The sequence below is a fragment of the Nerophis ophidion genome, linkage group LG06, assembly GCF_033978795.1.
Source record: "Nerophis ophidion isolate RoL-2023_Sa linkage group LG06, RoL_Noph_v1.0, whole genome shotgun sequence".
NCBI lineage: Eukaryota > Metazoa > Chordata > Actinopteri > Syngnathiformes > Syngnathidae > Nerophis > Nerophis ophidion.
The window spans coordinates 70,924,847-70,947,304 of record NC_084616.1 but is presented as its reverse complement, the minus strand read 5'-3'; the positions used below and the strand labels follow the sequence as shown (position 1 = coordinate 70,947,304).

Below are 22,458 nucleotides of genomic sequence, written 5' to 3'. Positions count from 1 at the left end.
GTTTTGGCACCACCCCGCGGTTTAATACCGCCACTGCAGGTGCACACGGCGCATGCGCAGAGAATCAGAGCCGCCCGGTCCCTATCAATCGATCAGCGAGAGGAAGATGGCGCTGAGCGAAGTCAACTGCACAGCATCGATCGCCGAAAAACTCGATCGAGTGTTTACTCTTTAACCCAGACTGTGTGGTTGTCACACCGTCCCGGACCCAGCGTTTTGAGGTCGCTTCGAAGAGGCGACACGCCGTTCTGTGAGTATGTTATGCTAAAAAAGGAGCAGCTTCGGAGGCGTTTGGGGCGAGTTAGCTTCGGAAAGAACAAGCAATGATGTCGGCGTACGCCATCTTGTCTCCGCACCACATCCTCGCTAGACATGCTAAGTTCATCCCTGATAGCACCGCAGCAAGGATAGAGGCATTACAATCGATACAGTGCACCGTCAAACTCTTTGCAGTTGAAGTTTGTCATTTATGAACATTTTTTATTAGCCTATGTATTAAAGTTCTATACTAATGTTGTATCACAAACCGCGTTTCCATATGAGTTGGGGAATTGTGTTCGATGTAAATATAAACGGAATACAATGATTTGCAAATCATTTTCAACCCATATTCAGTTTGATATACTACAAAGACAAGATATTTGATGTCCAAACTCATAAACTTTTTTTTTTTGCAAATAATAATTAACTTAGAATGTCACGGTTGCAACATGTGCCAAAGTAGTTGGGAAAGGGCATGTTCACCACTGTGTTACATCACCTTTTCTTTTAACAACACTCAATAAACGTTTGGGAACTGAGGAAACTAATTGTTGAAGCTTTGAAAGTGGAATTCTTTCCCATTCTTGTTTTGGATTAGTTTAGATTAGATTAGATCAGATAAAAAATAGTACTTTATTTATTCCGTCAGGAGAGTTCCTTCAGGAAAATTAAAATCTTCAGCACAATCCCATTCAAGATCAGACAAACATTACAGGGAGACAGAACAGGATTGCTGACGGGTCTGCCGGCTTCCAGCGCCCCTTACAAAAAAGATGAGATACAGGTAAACAAGGTGAGGGGGCAAGGGATGGCGTGGCGCAGTGGAAGAGTGGCCATGCGCAACTCGAGGGGTCCCTGGTTCAATCCCCACCTAGTACCAACCTCCTCACGTCCGTTCTGTCCTGAGCAAGACACTTCACCCTTGCTCCTGATGGGTGCTGGTTAGCCCCTTGCATGGCAGCTCCCTCCATCAGTGTGTGAATGGGTAAATGTGGAAGTAGTGTCAAAGCGCTTTGAGTACCTTGAAGGTAGAAAAGGGCTATACAAGTACAACCCATTTATTTATTTATTTATTTATAAAGGGAGAAAAAAATAGAAGATTAAAATCCATCCATCCATCCGTTTCCTACCGCTTATTCCCTTTTGGGGTCGCGGGGGGCGCTGGCGCCTATCTCAGCTACAATCGGGCGGAAGGCGGGGTACAACCTGGACAAGTCGCCACCTCATCGCAGGGCCAACACAGATAGACAGACAACATTCACACTCACATTCACACACTAGGGCCAATTTAGTGTTGCCAATCAACCTATCCCCAGGTGCATGTCTTTGGAAGTGGGAGGAAGCCGGAAGATTAAAATAAAATTAAAAAATCTGTCTTTATGTAGAGCTTCAGTCGTTCAACAATTTTACGCTTCATAATGCGCCGCACATTTTCGATGGGAGACAGGTCTGGACTGCAGGCGGGCCAGGAAAGTACCCGCACTATTTTTTTACGTAGCCACGCTGTTGTAACACTTGTCTTGCTGAAATAAGCAACATATGTTGTACCTTTCAGCATTAATGGTGCCTTCACAGATGTGTAAGTTACCCATGCCTTGGGCACTAATGCACCCCCATACCATCACAGATACTGGCTTTTGAACTTTGCGCCTATAACAATCCAATGGTTATTTTCCTATTTGTTCTGGAGGACACCACGTCCTCCGTTTCCTAATATAATTCGAAATGTGGACTCGTCAGACCCCAGAACACTTGTGCCAGCTTTTTTGAAACATGATCCAGGCATCAACTTCCAAATGAACTAATATTTGCAAAAAAAATAACACTTTTCCAGTCTGAACTTTTAGTATCTTGTCTTTGCAGTGTATTCAATTGAATATAGGTTGAAAATGATTCGGCACTCATTGTATTCTGTTTTTATTTACGATGTACACAACGTGCAGACTTCACTGGTTTTGGTGTCTGTACAAATGTATATAATGGGATCTGAACCGAGGATGTCGTTGTGGCTTGTGCAGCCCTTTGAGACACTTGGGATTTTGGGCTATATAAATAAACAATGATTGATTGAAATAACTTACTGTTTAATTTTTGTCATGCCAAATGACACACATAAATTCATACTCATTTGTACATTATATATTTGTAAACTATTATGGATATATTTATTAATGCATCCAACGAATATTCTCCCTGGATTACACATCCCAAAACCATGCATATGAGGCTAATTGGAGATAAGTCAAGCTGGCATTTTGGAAAATGGGTGGATTATCAATCAATAACTTCAATTTGGTCTCACCCATCCTCAGATTTAGTGTCATCCTCCCCAGGCAAAGTCAAAAAGCCTTGACAGGCAATGGAGTTCCCTTGGCATAGTGGGAAGGTTCTGGAGCAGCTGAACCACCAGCGCAAGCAGGGCTTGCTGTGTGACTGCACCTTTGTCGTAGATGGAGTTGACTTTAAGGCACACAAGTCTGTACTGGCGGCCTGCAGCGTCTACTTCCGCACCCTCTTCTTAGACCAGAAGGACGTGGTGCATCTGGACATCAGTAATGCTGCAGGTGGGGTCGAGCTAGATTTGGAAATGTTTTGTTAAATACAATGTAAGCATAACATTCATTCTGCTGTTTACCATTGCAGGTTTGGGCCAAGTCCTGGAATTCATGTACACCTCTAAGCTGAATTTGAATACTGAGAATGTAGAAGATGTGATGGCAGTTGCTAACTTCCTGCAAATGCAAGAGATTATAAACGCTTGCTCCGTGTACCAGTCAGTGGCAAGTCCAGTGCCATCCCTTCTCACACTGGATATTGCCGTTGGTGAGTAGTCTCCGAAACCATGTGCTGTTTCTATATTTAAAGGCCTACTTAAATTAGATTTTCTTATTTAAACGGGGATAGCAGGTCCATTCTATGTGTCATACTTGATCATTTCGTGATGTTGCCATATTTTTGCTGAAAGGATTTAGTAGAGAACATCGACGATAAAGTTCGCAACTTTTGGTCGCTAATAAAAAAGCCTTGCCTGTACCGGAAGTAGCAGACGATGTGCGCGTGACGTCACGGGTTGTGGAGCTCCTCACATCCTCACATTGTTTACAATCATAGCCACCAGCAGTAAGTGCAATTCAGACCAAGAAAGTGACGATTTCCCCATTCATTTGAGCGAGGTTGAAAGATTCGTGGATGAGGAAGGTTAGAGTGACGCACTAAAAAAAAGAAAAGAAAAGGCGATGGCTCCAGGCGACGGCAGTGTGAGCGATTCAGATGTTATTGGACACATTTACTAGGATAATTCTGGAAAGTCCCTTATCTGCTTATTGTGTTAATAGTGTTTTAGTGAGATTATAAAGTCATACCTGAAAGTCGGAGGGCTGCGGTGAACGCCAGTGTCTCTCAGAGAAGCCAATGGACGAGCCAAGATCACAGCTGCCTTTTTGACAGCTACAGGAGGAGGTCGCATAATCCACTCAAGTCTCCGGTAAGAGCCGACTTATTATCACAATTTTCCCATCCAAAAATTTGCTGGTTGACGTAGAGAAACATGTTCGCTTGACCGCTCTGTGTTAAAGCTTCACAACAAACAAAGAAACACCGGCTGTGTTTCGGTGCTAAAGGCAGCTGCAATCCACCGCTTTCCACCAACAGCATTCTTCTTTATAGTCTCCATTATTAATTGGACAAATTGCAAAAGATTCAGTAACACAGATTGCAGGACTGCACAAATCATTACGACTACAACATCCTCGGAAGAACCCACAAAAGGGCAAGGAAAACTCACACCCAGTGGGCAGGGAGAATTCACATCCAGTGAGACGCCAGTGACAATGCTGACTATGAGAAACCTTGGAGAGGACCTCAGATGTGGGCAACCCCCCCCCCCTCTAGGGGACCGAAAGCAATGGATGTCGAGCAAGTCTAACATGATGCTGCGAAAGTTCAATCCATAGTGGCTCCAACACAGCCGCGAGAGTTCAGTCCAAAGCGGATCCAAGACAGCAGCGAGAGTCCCGTCCACAGGAGACCATCTCAAGCAGAGGCGGATCAGCAGGGTAGAGATGTCCCCAACCGATACAGGCGAGCGGTCCATCCTGGGTCCCGACGAGCGGACCATCCTGGGTCTCGACTCTGGACAGCCAGTACTTCATCCATGGTCATCGGACCGGACCCCCTCCACAAGGGAGGGGGGGACATAGGAGAAAGAAAAGAAGTGGCAGATCAACTGGTCTAAAAAGGAGGTCTATTTAAAGGCCAGAGTATACAGATGAGTTTTAAGGTGAGACTTAAATGCTTCTACTGAGGTAGCATCTCGAACTGTTACCGGGAGGGCATTCCAGAGTACTGGAGCCCGAACGGAAAACGCTCTATAGCCCGCAGACTTTTTTTGGGCTCTAGGAATCACTAATAAGCCGGAGTCTTTTGAACGCAGATTTCATATGGTACAATACAATCAGCAAGATAGGCTGGAGCTAGACCGTGTAGTATTTTATACGTAATTAGTAAAACCTTAAAGTCACATCTTAAGTGCACAGGAAGCCAGTGCAGGTGAGCCAGTACAGGCGTAATGTGATCAAACTTTCTTGTTCTTGTCAAAAGTCTAGCAGCCGCATTTTGTACCAACTGTAATCTTTTAATGCTAGACATGGGGAGACCCGAAAATAATACGTTACAGTAATCGAGACGAGACGTAACAAACGCATGGATAATGATCTCAGCGTCATTAGTGGACAAAATGGAGCGAATTTTAGCGATATTACGGAGATGAAAGAAGGCCGTTTTAGTAACGCTTTTAATGTGTGACTCAAAGGAGAGAGTTGGGTCGAAGATAATACCCAGATTTTTTACCGAGTCACCTTGTTTTATTATTTTGTTGTCAAATGTTAAAGTTGTATTATTAAATAGAGGTCGGTGTCTAGCAGGACCGATAATCAGCATTTCCGTTTTTTTGGCGTTAAGTTGCAAAAAGTTAGCGGACATCCACTGTTTAATTTCATTAAGACACACTTCCAACTGACTACATATATATATATATATATATATATATATATATATATATATATATATATATACTATATAAACTATCAGACTGGGTGGTCGGTAGTAGTGGGTTTCAGTAGGCCTTTAAGGGTCTGAGATTATAGTATTTTTCGCCAATTCAAAAAAATTTTCAATAGTGTTTTAAATGTTGAAAAAAATCATAATAAGGCTCCTTTTAATTGAATAGACAAAAACTGTTCTTATGTTGAAGTCAAGATAATTAACTTACTAATATATTATGTTATGCCCACTCACTCAAATTATTTTTTTTTTACTTGCATAGGTGAAAAAACAGGTGAAGAACAACCAAGTGAGGAGCATGACCGTGACCCAACAGAAGCGGCATTACCAGCAGAGCAAAGTCCCTCCACAATCCCCACAGTAGAAAGTGACAAGCAGGTGGAAGATCAGGACCTCACCGAAGAAAATGAAGACGTCTCCATTCAAACACAAAAGACTGCTTCCGAGATGAGCCCTGCTAAAACCCATCCAGGTCAGGCACAACCTGCCAAAACCAGCACTGCTCAAGGGGAGATGCCTGTAAAGGAGGTGGATGAAGCTGCACAGGAGGCTTCCACAATGCAGGATGACGGCTCTGACGGAGACTACACACCCCGTATGTCCATGGTTATATTTGTCATGCTAGTAGTGTGCTTTAGCTGCTTTAATACATCATAATATTACATCAGTTGCATGTCTTCCAGATACACCTATCAAATCTGTCACCACCCCCATTTTTACAAGCTTCCGTGGGAGACGAATTCGAAAACCTCCCCGTCGAAACTTCCCACCTGGTAAGCAATCAATGTTGTTGTTTTTTTTATTACACGTTTTACTTATTTGTAATCCGGATAACAAGTCACTTCATAACATTTTTCCGTTGGCGGGCTAAAAGACAACGACACAGATGATGAGGGGACAAAAAACGAAGAAAAGCAGATGACAGAATCGACGGAAGAGACCAGACCCGACCAGGAGGATGAAGGTGAGGATGAGACCGACGGGGAAGACATGGCAACTGAAGAAGACACCAATCAGCCCACGGAAGCGGGCGACGAGGACGAGGAGAAACAGGTTCCCTCCACTGGTTTCACCAATCGATCCGAATCGAAGCCTTACAGCTCTATGACGCACAAATGTGAGGTGAGAAGTGCGCAGACTACAAAGATCATTTCAATTCAAACATAGTGTCTGTTTGCGTAGATTAGGTAAGGGATTCATGTGGCCCCATTCCTGGGTGCATCTCGCGTCAGAGGAAGAGGAATAGGGTGGGGTTAATCAGTTTACAATACAGTCTGCTGAAAATGATGGAAAGCGCCACACTACATAGCAACTGATGTTGGGGTCGAAATTGGACTAGCCCCAAACTTTTAGACCTGCTCAGTGGCCTTGTGGTTAGATTGTCTGCCATGAGACTGGAAGGTCGTGAGTCATACCAAAGACTATAAAAATGGGACTCAGCATCCAGGTTTGGAATTGGGGGTTAAATCACCAAATGATTCCAGAGCGCGGCCACCGCTTCTGCTCACTGCTCCCCTCCCCTCCCCTCACCTCCCAGGGGATGGGTCAAATGCAGAGGATAATTTCACCACACCTACAGTTATGTGTATCTATCGTTGGGGGTTTAACTTTAACACCCTACTGCCATCTGGCAGCTAAAGAGGATAGTGCACCACCCAATTTGTTATTTCATATGTCAGGTAAACCGTGACCAATTGGGCCTCATGAATCCCTTTCCTACAGTACTTTCATTTGTTTTATCGTTCAATATAAATATGTTGCTTTATTTTTGAAGGACTGCGGCAAGAAATTCACACACACTGGGAATTTCAAAAGACACATGCGTATTCACACGGGTGAGAAGCCCTTCAAGTGTCGGGACTGCAACAAGGCCTTTTCAGACCCGGCGGCCTGTAAAGCTCATGAAAAAACGCACAGGTCAGCAATATTTCAGAGAATATCCCACATTAGTGGGTGCACCCCTCCCTCACATTACATCAACCATTTTTGTATTTTCTCAAGAGGAAATACTGTAGAGGGCAGCAAGGTGGAAGAGGGGTTAGTGCGTCTGCCTCACAATACGAAGGTCCTGGGTTCGCTCCTGCGCTCGGGATCTTTCTGTGTGGATTTTGCATGTTCTCCCCGTGACTGCGTGGGTTCCCTCCGGTTTCCTCCCACCTCCAAAGACATGCACCTGGGGATAGGCTGATTGGCAACACTAAATTGGCCCTAGTGGCCCTGCGATGAGGTGGCGACTTGTCCAGGGTTCACCCCGCCTTCCTACCGATTGTAACTGAGATAGGCACCAGCGCCCCCCGCGACCCCAAAGGGAATAAGCAGTAGAAAATGGATGGATGGATGGAAATTGGCCCTAGCGTGTGAATGTGAGTGTGAGTGTTGTCTGTCTATCTTTGTTGGCCTTGTGATGAGGTGGCGACTTGTCCAGGGTGTACACCGCCCTCCGTCCGATTGTAGCTGAGATAGGCTCCAGTGACCCCGAAGGGGATAAGCGGTAAAAAATGGATAGATGGATGGAAATACTGTAGAAAGAAAACCTGAATCAGTGTATACCAGTATATCATTGTCACAGCCATTATTGGCAAAATAGATGGCAAGCAAGGATGTTGAATTGCATTTGTATTTGAAGTGGAATTAAAGTATTTGCAACTGCAAATTCCTGACAGCCAAGTAACATGAATGCAATCCATTTGGAATACTTTGATGAATAAAACACTCTGGGAAGTGAACGATTTTCCACCATTTTTGATAATTTGGAAGTTGTTTAAGACTTTAATCTAGGGTTAATCCTACAAGATTCACCAGCTTGGTAACACTTAGCTCACTAGCAATATGTCATATGAATGTCAATTACCATTAATCTTTGGCTAACCTGCTAAATGTTAGCATGCTAGCAGCTAATATGACAACACAAACAAAATACAGATAGTGTTAAATGTCGTGAATGAGTTTAGCATTTGTGGGGGTTAATTGATTGTTGAATACATCAAAATGAATGACCATTTGGACTTTTATTTACTTTCTGTTTGCAACCTCAATATAAATCCCTGGAATGAAATAAGAATTTGATATACATTCTTCATCCAATTTGGAAGTTTGCACCAGTCTGTTCTCTGAAACTAATATGGTATCGTTGCCCTCCCACAGCCCACTTAAACCATACAGCTGCTCGACGTGTGGAAAGAGCTACCGGCAGATCAGCCTGCTCAACCTGCACCGCAAGCGACACACCGGAGAGGCGAAGTACAGCTGCGAGGCGTGCGGGAAGCTCTTCACTACATCAGGGAACCTGAAGCGCCACCGGCTGGTGCACAGCGGTTTGAAGCCGTACCACTGCGACTACTGCGACAAGGCCTTCTCCGACCCCACCGCTAAGATGCGGCACCTGGAAACGCACGACGCCAACAAGGGCAACAAGTGTCCACACTGTGAAAAACGTTTCAATCAGGTAAAGGTACCAGTTACGCTAGTAGAGAGAATCAAATATTGCATGTCCTCATTTTTTTTTGTGGTGTGGTCTGTTTAGATTGGAAATCTCAAGGCTCACTTAAAAATCCACATCAAAGACGGGCCCCTCATGTGCAGAGAATGCGGCAAACAGTTTACCACCTCAGGTAAGTGTTGTTAAATTTCTATGATCATGTCATGCATGTGCTCAGCCACCTGATTGCATGACAGAATTAAGCCCCAAAGCCTAACAGTGAAGAACAAAGTATACTTAAGATAAAGTTAAGAATACACACCGGGGCTGTCTTCCACTATGGATTTTCATGTACCGTATTTTTCGGATTGTAAATCGCACCGGAGTATAAATCGCACCGGCTGAAAATGCATAATAAAGAAGGAAAAAAACGTTATATACGTCGCACTAGAGCAGTGGTTCTCAAATGGGGTTACGCGTACCCCTTGGGGTACTTGAAGGAATGCCAAGGGGTACGTGAGATTTTTTAAAAATATTCTAAAAATAGCAACAATTCAAAAATCCTTTACAAATATATTTATTGAATAATACTTCAACAAAATATGAATGTAAGCTCATAAGGTGTGAAAAGAAATGCAACAGTGCAATAGTCAGTGTTGACAGCTAGATTTTTTGTGGACATGTTCCATAAATATTGATGTTACAGATTTGTGAAGAAATGTTAGAATGAAGTTCATGAATCCAGATGGATCTCTATTACAATCCCCAAAGAGGACACTTTAGGTTGATGATTACTTCTATGTGTAGAAATCTTTATTTATAATTGAATCACTTGTTAATTTTTCAACAATTTTTTAGTTATTTTTGTATCTTTTTTTCCAAATAGTTCAAGAAAGACCACTGCAAATGAGCAATATTTTGCACTGTTATACAATTTCATAAATCAGAAACTGATGACATAGTGCTGTATTTTACTTCATCTCTTTTTTTTTCAAACCAAAGATGCTTTGCTCTGATTAGGGGGTACTTAATTAAAAAAATCTTCACAGGGGGTACATCACTAAAAAAAGGTTGAGAACCACTGCACTAGAGTATAAGTCACATTTTAGGGGGAAATTTATTTGATAAAATCCAACACCAAGAATCGACATTTGAAAGGCAATTTAAGATAAATAAAGAATAGTGAACAACAGGCTGAATAAGTGTACGTTATATGATGCATAAATAACCAACTGAGAAGGTGCCTGGTATGTTAACGTAACATATTATGGTAAGAGTCATTCAAATAACTATAACATATAGAACATGCTATACGTTTACCAAACAATCTGTCACTCCTAATCGATAAATTCGATGAAATCTTCTTCCTCGATGTGGCTTCTAAAGACCTCTGCCAACTCCAAAGGTATGGCGCCGCTTCCTCTTGTCGTTATCTGCTGCATATTTCACTAACATCCAGCTTGTAATCTGCAGTACATGATTTTCCTTTTCGGTGCTATTTTTGTTCAGCCCTTCTCAGTTTTTATAAGTTACCGCCAACGATGAAATGATCCATTTTAATAGCTACGACAGTAGCATATAGCATATAGTAGTTAGCATTCCATGACCCACAATGCACTTCTGCCATGACCCTCCCCCGCCGAATTCTTATTGGTTGACGTGTGTGTGACGATTGCTGACATTTTCTTGGTCTCTTCCGCGAATGAGACAATTAATATTATTTGATATTGTGTAATCTGCAGTACATGATTTCCTTTTCGGTGCCATTTTTGTTAAGCCCTTCTCAGTTTTTATAAGTTACCGCCAACGATGAAATGATCCATTTTGATAGCTACGGCAGTAGCATATAGCATATAGCATATAGCAGTTAGCATCCCATGACCCACCAATTGCACTTCTGCCATGACACTCCCCCGCAGAATTCTTATTGGTTGATGTGTGTGTGACGATTGCTGACATTTTCTTTGTCTCTTCCGCGAAATAGATAAATAATATCATTTGATATTTTACGGTAATGTGTTAATAATTTCACACATAAGTCGCTCCGGGGTATATGTCGCACCCACGGCCAAACTATGAAAAAAAACTGCGACTTATAGTCCAAAAAATACGGTAGTCAAAAACCAATATGTCCATCCATCCATCCATTTTCTACCGCTTATTCCCTTTTGGGGTCGCGGGGGCGCTGGCGCCTATCTCAGCTACACTAAATTGGCCCTAGTGTGTGAATGTGAGTGTGAATGTTGTCTGTCTATCTGTGTTGGCCCTGCGATGAGGTGGCGACTTGTCCAGGGTGTACCCTGCCTTCCGCCCGATTGTAGCTGAGAAACCAATATGTAAATTACTCATATCAGTTGACTATGGGCAAAACGTTAAATCAAACTCAGTCGTAACAAGGTTCTTCGGATTTGAATCTGCAAATGGATCATTACCTTTGCCAGGAGGAAGCAGTACCTAAGAGAATTTGTCAAAGTCCTGTCGTCAGGTACTCAACTTAGGGCTTAATGCTCAAGAAAGGTACTGTTTGGTTGATATTCGAGACTCCCTCGAGTCAAATCATCAAATATTCTACTCCTCTAACACACCCCTAATACACACACTAATGAGGCTGGTTTATTTATGCACATTTACGGACTCGGAACTCAACACTGTAGCAAAAAGCAAACTTGCTTTTCACCACAGTACCATCTGCTGAATCTTATGAGGATAATAATACAAACTTGTATACATGTTATCTCTTTAGGAAATCTGAAGCGACATACACGGGTCCATAGCGGGGAGAAACCATACGTCTGTGTGCACTGCCAAAGGGCTTTCAGCGACCCAGGGGCTCTGCAACGGCATGAACGCATTCATACTGGTAATTTGATGACATTAAGACCCAGGACACGTACAGTAGGGCTTATTCACTGGTAATTTGATGACATTAAGACCCAGGACACGTACAGTAGGGCTTATTTCCCGTTCATAATGGCACTGTCTGTCTTCCAGGGGAAAAACCGTGTGTCTGTCACACCTGTGGCAAAGCCTTCACACAGGCCAGCTCCCTCATTGCACACGTTCGGCAGCACACTGAGAGAAAACCCTTTGTGTGTGACCGTTGTGGTAAAAGGTCAGCCTGGCAAACGAGCGTCTAAATATCATTACTGTATTGTTTTAAAAGGACAAAAATAATCTAATAGCTACCTGATAACATGACTCATCACCTCTTTTCTTTCTCCCTGGGCAGGTTTGTACAGTCCAGTCAGCTGGCCAATCACATTCGCCACCATGACAATGTCCGGCCTCACCAGTGTCAAATGTGTAACAAGGCCTTTGTCAATGTGGGAGACCTTTCAAAGCACATCATCATTCACACTGGTAAGCACTGTGGTATTCATTTGAATGGAGCACTTTTACTTTGCCCGTGTTCCTCACAAACCTGACTTGACTGTTCACTCCTCTTTAGGGGAGAAACCATTCCTGTGCGATAAATGCGGCAGGGGGTTTAACCGCGTAGACAACCTGCGCTCTCATGTCAAAACCGTCCACCAGTGTAAGGCTGGCATGAAGTCGCTGGGTGTAGCTGATGGTAGCACCGACGTGGGTGCCGACGGTTGCGCTGAGGCATCCACCTCCGACAACGAGATCAACATAGTAACTGTTAGCGAGGACGTTATCACCCTGGCGACGGAGGCCCTGACGGGCAACGCTGTAGCACAGCTAACAGGTCAGAATTTTTTAGAGCAGGACTGACACATAGAGATAACCATTCACAGTTAATGATCATTTAGAGTCTTGCATGAACCTAACATACTGTGTGTTGTTTTGGACTGTGTGAGGTAGCTGGAGACATGAATGTGTTGTTGTGTTGTTTACAGTGGTACCAGTAGAAGCACCAGTGTGTGCTGATCAAACAGAAGCTTTGAAAGCAGAAATTACCAAGGCGGTAGTGAAAGTGCAAGAAGCAGGTAAGATTACAAGGAACAAAGCTCGCTGTAAATGCAACTTCAGAGGATAACTCAACATGCATATCTCAACTTCCAAACAAAACACTAACTATGGCAGGGGTCGGGAACCTTTTTGGCTGAGAGAGCCATGGAAGCCAAATATTTCAAAATGTATTTCCGTGAGAGCCATATAAAAAATTTTAACACTGAATACAACTAAATGCGTGCATTTTTAAAACCAACATTTTGAGAGTATAATAAGTCTCTAATTGTTTTTAACAACATTGTTATTCTAAAGTTAACCAATAATAGATATAATACTTCTTACCATTAATGCGACATCTTGGACAGGTGCGATAGAAAACGGATGGTAGGATTAAAATGCATGAGAATGTTTTGTAACTAACATTATTTTAAACACTGTGATTACCGGCGGAATTATTCATGACTTATCGTGTTAAGCAATGTCAGCTAAGATTTATCTGAGAGCCAGATGCAGTCATCAAAAGAGCCACATCTGGCTCTAGAGCCATAGGTTCCCTACCCCTGAAGTATGGCATACAGTTAAGTGTATTGTGTTCTAACGCTTTTAAAATAGAATGCCTTTAAAGGCCTACTGAAACCCACTACTACCCACCACACAGTCTGATAGTTTATATATCAATGATGAAATATTAACATTGCAACACATGCCAATACGGCCGGTTTAGTTTACTAAATTGCAATTTTAGATTTCCCGCGGAGTTTCTTGTTAAAAACGTCGCGGAATGATGACGCGTGCGCGTGACGTCACGGACTGTCGGGACATATTAGCGCAGCACCATTTGCGGCTAAAAGTCGTCTCTTTTCATCGTGCAATTAAACAGTATTCTGGACATCTGTGTTGCTGAATCTTTTGCAATTTGTTCAATTAATAATAGAGAAGTCAAAGTAGAAAGATGGCGGTGGGAAGCTTTAGCCTTTAGCCACACAAACACACAGTGATTCCTTGTTTAAAATTCCCGGAGGTGGAGCTTTACTATGGATTAGAGCGGTCAAGCGAACATGGTTCCCGACCACTTGACAACCGGCAGGTTTCGGTGAGAAAATTGTGGTAAAAAGTTGCCACTTACCGGAGATCAGCTGAGCTTGCGCCGTCCATCCAGCTGCCGTCGACTTCCCTCAGGGACTGGCCTCAAAACACCCGTGGACACACCCCTCCGACTATCAGGTACTATTCAATCTCACTAAAACACTAGCAACACAATAGAAAGATAAGGGATTTCCCAGAATTATCCTAGTAAATGTGTCTAAAAACATCTGAATCCGTCCCAATGCAATCGCGTTTTGTTTTTTTTACTTTTTTTCTTAAACTTTTTTTTTTTTTTTCTAGTCCGTCGCTATCAATATCCTCAAACACGAATCTTTCATCCTCGCTCAAATTAATGGGGAAATTGTCGTTTTCTCGATCCGAATAGCACCTTTTGTTGGAGGCTCCCATTAAAAACAATGTGAATATGTGAGGAGCCATCAAACATGTGACGTCATCGTCTGCGACTTCCGGTAGAGGCAAGGCTTTTCTGTTAGCACTGAAAGTTGCGAACTTTATCGTGGATGTTCTCTACTAAATCCATCCATCCATCATCTTCCGCTTATCCGAGGTCGGGTCGCGGGGGCAACAGCCTAAGCAGGGAAACCCAGACTTCCCTCTCCCCAGCCACTTCGTCTAGCTCTTCCCGGGGGATCCCGAGGCGTTCCCAGGCCAGCCGGGAGACATAGTCTTCCCAACGTGTCCTGGGTCTTCCCCTTGGCCTCCTACCGGTTGGACGTGCCCTAAACACCTCCCTCGGGAGGCGTTCGGGTGGCATCCTGACCAGATGCCCGAACCACCTCATCTGGCTCCTCTCGATGTGGAGGAGCAGCGGCTTTACTTTGAGTTCCTCCCGGATGGTAGAGCTTCTCACCCTATCTCTAAGGGAGAGCCCCGCCACACGGCGGAGGAAACTCAATTCGGCCGCTTGTATCCGTGATCTTATCCTTTCGGTCATGACCCAAAGCTCATGACCATAGGTGAGGTTGGGAACATAGATCGACCGGTAAATTGAGAGCTTTGCCTTCCGGCTCAGCTCCTTCTCCACCACAACGGATCGGTACAACGTCCGCATTACTGAAGACGCCGCACCGATCCACTCTTCCCCCACTCGTGAACAAGACTCCTAGGTACTTGAACTCCTCCACTTGGGGCAGGGTCTCCTCCCCAACCCGGAGATGGCATTCCACCCTTTTCCGGGCGAGAACCATGGACTCGGACTTGGAGGTGCTGATTCTCATTCCGGTCGCTTCACACTCGGCTGCGAACCGATCCAGCGAGAGCTGAAGATCCCGGCCAGATGAAGCCATCAGGACCACATCATCTGCAAAAAGCAGAGACCTAATCCTGCGGTCACCAAACCGGAACTCCTCAACGCCTTGACTGCGCCTAGAAATTCTGTCCATAAAAGTTATGAACAGAATCGGTGACAAAGGACAGCCTTGGCGGAGTCCAACCCTCACTGGAAATGTGTTCGACTTACTGCCGGCAATGCGTGTGGGATCACACTCCTCAGCCTTCCCGGTAAGGTTTATTCAGGTGTACTGGAGAGGAGGCTACGTCGGATAATCGAACCTCGGATTCAGGAGGAACAGTGTGGTTTTCGTCCTGGTTGTGGAACTGTGGACCAGCTCTATACTCTCGGCAGGGTTCTTGAGGGTCCATGGGAGTTTGCCCAACCAGTCTACATGTGCTTTGTGGACTTGGAGAAGGCATTCGACCGTGTCCCCCGGGAAGTCCTGTGGGGAGTGCTCAGAGAGTATGGGGTATCGGACTGTCTTATTGTGGCGGTCCGTTCCCTGTACGATCAGTGCCAGAGCTTGGTCTACTAAATCCTTTCAGCAAAAATATGGCAATACCGCGAAATGATCAAGTATGACACATAGAATGGACCTGCTATCCCCGTTTGAATAAGAAAATCTAATTTCAGGAGGCCTTTTAGGCTGATTGTATGTATTTTTTCTAAATCCCCCAAAAATATATTTTGTCAAAAGATAGAATCATTGAAGAAGATGGCTTGCAGACGAAAAAACGGAATGGCAAAAAATGATATTTTAAGGTTCAAAGACAGTAAACAAATCAACTAAGATGATAAAAACATTACTCACTTTGCATGCTTCCTCTTTTCCCAGACCCCAACACCCAGATACTTTACGCTTGCGACTCGTGTGGTGATAAATTCCTGGATGCCAGTTCGCTTGCACAGCATGTACGCATCCACACAGCCCAGGCCCTGGTCATGTTTCAAGCAGACTCCGACTTCTACCAGTACACCACAATCACCACAGCTGAGGGGGAGACCACCACGGCCTGGACACCCACCGCCGAACCGGTGATCCAGGAAGGGGGCCTCATCTTCCGTGGCCAAGAAGGGGATGCAGAGGAGGGGATTGTGGCAGAACCGCAAACGGAAGCAACAGTGATTCTTGGGAAGAAAGGAGAGGAAGGACAAGTGTTGGGTGGGATCCAGACAGGTGTAAAAGTTGAAGGTGAGACTGAGTTAATTATGTGTGAGGTTCAGGTCTAGGCATTTTTAAAGGGTACTTTTCGTTTTAAAGCGCAGATACAACACTGTTAGATGTCCCAAATAATGAAGTCTGCCTTGTCGTATATCATATTTACACTCAAATTATGCATATAAGAAAAGTATCTGTCTTATTTTCCCCGTGGTACTCAGTTTATATTCAGTATGTACATTTTTCTTGGAGTCAGAATATTTAATGTATTTTCCTAATTCTGTAATTTGATCATCCATTGTATGTATGTTATTATTTCTTTCTAATATTTATTTAATGCCCCAAAGTCTTTGAAGTTAAAAACAGATAACTATGTGTGTAAATAAATAGTAATTGCTGCTTGTACGCCTATTAAAAGCATTTTCTTGGAGTACAGTAAAGTCAGCGATGGATAAGTGGTTAGCACGTCTACTACCCTTTAAGAAGGGGGACCGGAGGGTGTGTTCCAACTATCCTGGGATCACACTCCCCAGCCTTCCCGGTAAGGTTTATTCAGGTGTACTGGAGAGGAGGCTACACCGGATAGTCGAACCTCGGATTCAGGAGGAACAGTGTGGTTTTCGTCCTGGTCGTGGAACTGTGGACCAGCTCTATACTCTCGGCAGGATTCTTGAGGGTGCATGGGAGTTTGCCCAACCAGTCTACATGTGCTTTGTGGACTTGGAGAAGGCATTCGACCATGTCCCTCGGGAAGTCTTGTGGGGAGTGCTCAGAGAGTATGGGGTATCGGTCTGTCTTATTGTGGCGGTCCGCTCCCTGTACGATCAGTGCCAGAGCTTGGTCCGCTTTGCCGGCAGTAAGTCGGACACTTTTCCAGTGATGGTTGGACTCCCCCAAGGCTGTCCTTTGTCACCGATTCTGTTCATAACTTTTATGGACAGAATTTCTAGGCAAAATCAAGGCATTGAGGGATCCGGTTTGGTGGCCGTGGGATCAGGTCTCTGCTTTTTGCAGATGATGTGGTCCTGATGGCTTCATCTGACCGAGATCTTCAGCTCTCACTGGATCGGTTCGCAGCCAAGTGTGAAGCGACCAAAATGAGAATCAGCACCTCCAAGTCCGAGTCCATGGTTCTCGCCCGGAAAAGGGTGGAGTGCCATCTCCGGGTTGGGGAGGAGACCCTGCCCCAAGTGGAGGAGTTTAAGTACCTCGGAGTCTTGTTCACGAGTCGGGGAAGAGTGGATCAGGAGATCGACAGGTGGATCGGTGCGGCGTCTTCAGTAATGCGGACGTTGTACCGATCCGTTGTGGTGAAAAAGGAGCTGAGCCGGAAGGCAAAGTTCTCAATTTACCGGTCGATCTACGTTCCCATCCTCACCTATGGTCATGAGCTTTGGGTCATGACCGAAAGGATAAGATCACGGGTACAAGCGGCCGAAATGAGTTTCCTCCGCCGGGTGGCGGGGCTCTCCCTTAGAGATAGGGTGAGAAGCTCTGCCATCCGGGAGGAACTCAAAGTAAAGCCACTGCTCCTCCACATCGAGAGGAGCCAGATGAGGTGGTTCGGGCATCTGGTCAGGATGCCATCCGAACGCCTGTTTAGGGCACGTCCAACCGGTAGGAGGCCACAGGGAAGACCCAGGACACGTTGGAAAGACTATGTCTCCCGGCTGGCTTGGGAACGCTTCGGGAACCCCCGGGAGGAGCTGGACGAAGTGGCTGGGCTGGGCTTCCCTGCTTAGGCTGCTGCCCCCGCGACCCGACCTTGGTTAAGAGGAAGAAGATGAATGGATGGATGGATGGACGTCTACTACCCAGTCAAAATATTAGAGTTTGGAACATTTTTTGTGTGGAGTTGGATGTTGCTCCCCATTCTTGTGTGTGTTTGTCCCAAAAACATGCATAGTATGTAAATTGGAGTCTAACTTGTCCGTATGTGTGAATGAGTTTAAATAGTTTGTCTACATGGCCTGTGATTGACTGTATCGACTAGTCCATGGTGTACTACTCTCATCCAGAATTAGCTGGAATAGGCTGACCCTAATAAGTCCAACTGTTATAGACCAAAGGTGTGCAAACCTTTTCCACTACGACATTATCTTTATTGTCATTTTTAATTTCATTATCACCACAAACTCGTTCAAGATTAGACAAACATTGTATGGGATTACAGAACAGGAACGTTGTTGGTTTGCCACTCACGACGCCTTGTAAAAGGTGGGAAAAAAATAGACTCTGGGGGATGATGAGTAAAAAAAAATCAATCTCATACTGTGCTTCATTGGGGGTTCCCAATCTGGAGTGAGAGGAAAAACTCCATAGCAAAGCATATTTACATATTATGACATACAACTCAAGACTTGCAATGAGGGTTGAGGGGGCAGGCATCCGGCCCTTTGAACAGCTGCCATGTCGGGTCTAGCAACAACTGTTCCATCAGGACAAACAGCTTCTCCCAAACCCGAGATCTTGTCAATTTCGTTGAGAGGAAAGTTGATCGATTGTTTAGATTTTTGAGAGCAGTGCAAAAAGAGGCAACAAGAAATGTAAACCAGACAAAACAAAGAAGCAAGCAGGAAAGGGAAAAGGGTGCGTCCGCCTTCGATGAGTACCACAAAGCATAAAGGGCCGCACACTAAAAATGTTAAGAATTGTTTCACTTTCAAAACCTATACAATATATATTTATATATTACAAGCATTAAGGCTCCCCTTAATTTTGGTGAATGGATGGATGAATGTCATTTTTGTTACAAAAAACAAAACACAAACTAATGCAATATTTTCCCCAAAACATGTTTTCAAATGGAGTGTTTTATGGAGCCTCAAATATTTAAATAATCCATAATCAAATAATAATTGCTTTTGATTCATTTTTGTTTTTTTGATCAATGACAATTGAAACTATAGGTCCCAAGGATCAAAAAGGCCCCCACTCATATAAGTGTTAACATAAGTCATATTATCTATCTATCCATCTATCTATCTATCTATCTATCTATCTATCTATCTGTCTGTCTGTCTGTCTATCCATCTATATTATTTTTCACTTTCAAAGCCTAAATAGATCAGTGTCAATATTGCAAAATGTTCTTGTTACATTTCACCTGTTTGCTCTTTTAGTCCTCTGTTTTTTTGTTGTTTGTTTTTTGTAATGCCATGCATCCATTTTCTACCATTTGTCACTCTCAGTGTTACTTTTAAAATGTGCGGCAGGTTGTTAAAAAAATTGCCCCGGGCCACACTTGGGACACCCGTTGCTAGGTGGAGGATAGTTTGACATGAATCTGGCTGGAGCCTATCCAAGTGCACTCGGGTGGAAGGCATGAGTCATCAACTCATAAACAGTCACCCTGAAAATATATTGGTAGCCAGTGAAGTTAAACAACAATTTGTGAGGTATTTACATTTGAAGTTATATTATTTAACTTTTCTGAGAAACAGCATTTTCCAGACTGATATAAAAATGTCCCCTGGAGATGACACAGCTGGTCATAAAGTAAAAGTTGAAAGACACAAAAATGTACATGTTTTTCACTTGCTACCCCCAATGTTTACATTGTCACTTTAAAGAAATCAAATTTTACTAAAGATGACAGTTATTCAAACATAACTCCTAAAATATCTAATAATGCCTGGATCCATGTATCTTTGTAAGTTTTACTAGAAACGTGCGTTTGTAAGGTTTGCAAACACAAAAATCTTTTTTTTTTTTACTCAATATGACAGTTATTTAAACAGAACTCCTTACCCAAACATGCAAAATGTCTAATAATGCCTGAAATAATGTATTTTTGTGAGTTTTACTAGAAACGTGCTTTTGTACGGTCTGCAAATACAAAAATGTGTTTTTACTCAATATGACAGTTATTTAATCATAACTCATAAACCAAAAAAGCAAATCATCTAATACTGCCTGAAATCATGTATCTTTGTGAGTTTTACTAGAAACATGTGCTTTTGTAAGGTTTGCAAACACAAAAGTTAGTGTTTTACTCAATATGACAGTAATATTCTTAGAATCCCGAGATAATACAAAAAATGCAACACAAGTTGTTTACCATATCCCAATAAACATCTGTTCAGTATTTTAACATAAAAGTGTTTGATTGTGAGGCATATTAAAAGCCACAAAATGCAACGGGTCCATCAGACCCACAAACGCTGGCTGAGTAACAACAATATGAACGTTGCACGGAAAATTCCTCTGCCAGTTTCCGCATCCCAGAGGGATTCTTCTTTAGTGTTTCTGCACCTGCGGTTCCCACACAAGGTTGTAACGTTGTCAACACTGCCTGCTCTCATTTTGTCACACATTTGTAACATTGTCAACACTGCCTGCTCTCATTTTGTCACACATTTGACCTTCTGATGTTCTGTGTACCTTCACTCTGTCCTCCTCCTGTCTCAGCGTGTGTGTGTGTTAGTTACACAGAACATCAATTTCCACACTTCTATTAGCCCTGGGTCCAGTGAACCTGGACATCTTAAATGTAATAGAAATGTGATGGGGGGGTGTACGGTGTGTGGTCATTAAATATCTATCTATCTATCTATCCATCCATCCATCCATCCATCCATCCATCCATCCATCCATCCATCCATCCATCCATCCATCCATCCATCCATCCATCCATCCATCCATCCATCCATCCATCCATCCATCCATCCATCCATCCATCCATCCATCCATCCATCCATCTTCTTCCTACTCAGTGGCCTAGTGGTTAGAGTGTCCGCCCTGAGATCAGTAGGTTGTGAGTTCTAACCCTGGCCGAGTCATACCAAAGACTATAAAAACGGGACCCATTACCTCCCTGCTTGGCACTCAGCATTAAGGGTTGGAATTGGGGGTTAAATCACCATAAATGATTCCCGGGCCCACTGCTCCCCTCACTTCTCAGGGGGTGATCAAGGGGATGGGTCAAATGCAGAGGACACATTACGCCACACCTAGTGTGTGTGTGACAATCATTGGTACTTTAACTTACCGTATTTCCTTGAATTGCCGCCGGGGCGCTAATTAATTTAAAACCTCTTCTCACTCCTGCGCTTACCAAAGGCATGTGGTAAAAGTAAGCATACGCTAATTATTTTAAAACCTCTTCTCACTCCAGCACTTACCAAAAGCATGCAGTAAAAAATTGATTGTGATGTAAGCTTGGACCTTAAGTCCTACTGAATAGCTACTAATTTTCTTCCCTTTATGCGATTTCAAATTACCGGTATTGAAATCAGCCTCCTCCATTTTGAAAATAATGACAGGGGAAGTGTCAATCGTGATGTCACGAGTTTGACCAGGCGGTAATACTAAGCATGCGCTAATTATTTTGCGAAGCGAGTTTGACCCGGCAGTAATTTAAGACAGGCGCATACTATATTCCCTGCGGCAATTCAAGGTAATACGGTATTCCCTTTGGGGTCGCGGGGGGCGCTGGTGCCTATCTTAGCCACAATCGGGCGGAAGGCGGGCTACGCCCTGGACAAGTCCCCATCTCATCGCACCTGAAATACAGTGGGGCAAAAAAGTATTTAGTCAGCCACCGATTGTGCAAGTTTTTCCACTTAAAATGATGACAGAGGTCTGTAATTTTCATCATAGGTACACTTCAACTGTGAGAGACAGAATGTAAAAAAAAAAGAAATCTAGGAATTTTAAAGAATTTCTTTGTAAATTATGGTGGAAAATAAGTATTTGGTCAACCATTCAAAGCTCTCACTGATGGAAGGAGGTTTTGCCTGAAAATCTCACGATGCATGGCCCCATTCATTCTTTCCTTAACAAGGATCAAGTTGTCCTGTCCCTTTAGCAGAAAAACAGCCCCAAAGCATGATGTTTCCACCCCCATGCTTCACAGTAGGTGTGGTGTTCTTGGGATGCAACTCAGTATTCTTCTCCCTTAAACTCTTTAAAATTCCTCTAATGTGAATTCCTGGATTTTTTTTTCACATTCTGTCTCTCACAGTTGAAGTGTACCTATGATGAAAATTACAGACCTCTGTCATCATTTTAAGTGGGAGAACTTGCACAATCGGTGGCTGACTAAATACTTTTTTGCCCCACTCTATGTTCTTCACAGAAGATGAGCCAAAGTCAGTGAGTCTCAGTTTGAAAAATTCATTAACTGTATCATTTTTCTTTTAATAAAAAAATGAAAACTGGTCCAACAGACCCAAACACCACACAAGGGTTAATTTCCAAAAATGTAATGACAAAAAAGTACGCGAATGAATTTTCAATAATAAAAAAAATATGGCAAGAAAT

At 43.5% G+C, this 22,458-nt stretch overlaps 1 protein-coding gene across 3 annotated transcripts; it reads left to right on the top strand.

Annotated features, from left to right (window-relative positions):
- Positions 1-64: 64 nt before the first annotated feature.
- Positions 65-16,611, top strand: zbtb17 (zinc finger and BTB domain containing 17). 3 transcript variants are annotated; one of them, XM_061904771.1, is made up of 15 exons: positions 65-250; positions 2,595-2,825; positions 2,905-3,084; positions 5,585-5,917; positions 5,991-6,095; positions 6,197-6,444; positions 7,097-7,239; positions 8,467-8,767; positions 8,846-8,933; positions 11,484-11,600; positions 11,732-11,852; positions 11,970-12,100; positions 12,189-12,449; positions 12,601-12,690; positions 15,871-16,611. In XM_061904771.1, exons 2-15 carry the CDS (start codon positions 2,621-2,623, stop codon positions 16,263-16,265), a joined length of 2,718 nt encoding a protein of 905 aa, XP_061760755.1. In that variant the 5' UTR covers positions 65-250; positions 2,595-2,620; the 3' UTR covers positions 16,266-16,611. The 3 variants fall into 3 exon arrangements, with proteins under 3 accessions (XP_061760755.1, XP_061760753.1, XP_061760756.1); XM_061904769.1 differs by having other exon boundaries at positions 2,574-2,825; XM_061904772.1 differs by having other exon boundaries at positions 66-250; positions 2,574-2,825; positions 6,006-6,095.
- Positions 16,612-22,458: the final 5,847 nt, after the last annotated feature.

Excerpts from the sequence above, each read along its gene's own strand:
- zbtb17 (XM_061904771.1), top strand. The coding sequence starts at position 2,621 with ATGGAGTTCCCTTGGCATAGTGGGAAGGTTCTGGAGCAGCTGAACCAC. Across the intron at positions 3,085-5,584 it reads CACACTGGATATTGCCGTTG|GTGAAAAAACAGGTGAAGAA; the intron begins GTGAGTAGTCTC and ends TTACTTGCATAG. Across the intron at positions 12,101-12,188 it reads GCACATCATCATTCACACTG|GGGAGAAACCATTCCTGTGC; the intron begins GTAAGCACTGTG and ends ACTCCTCTTTAG.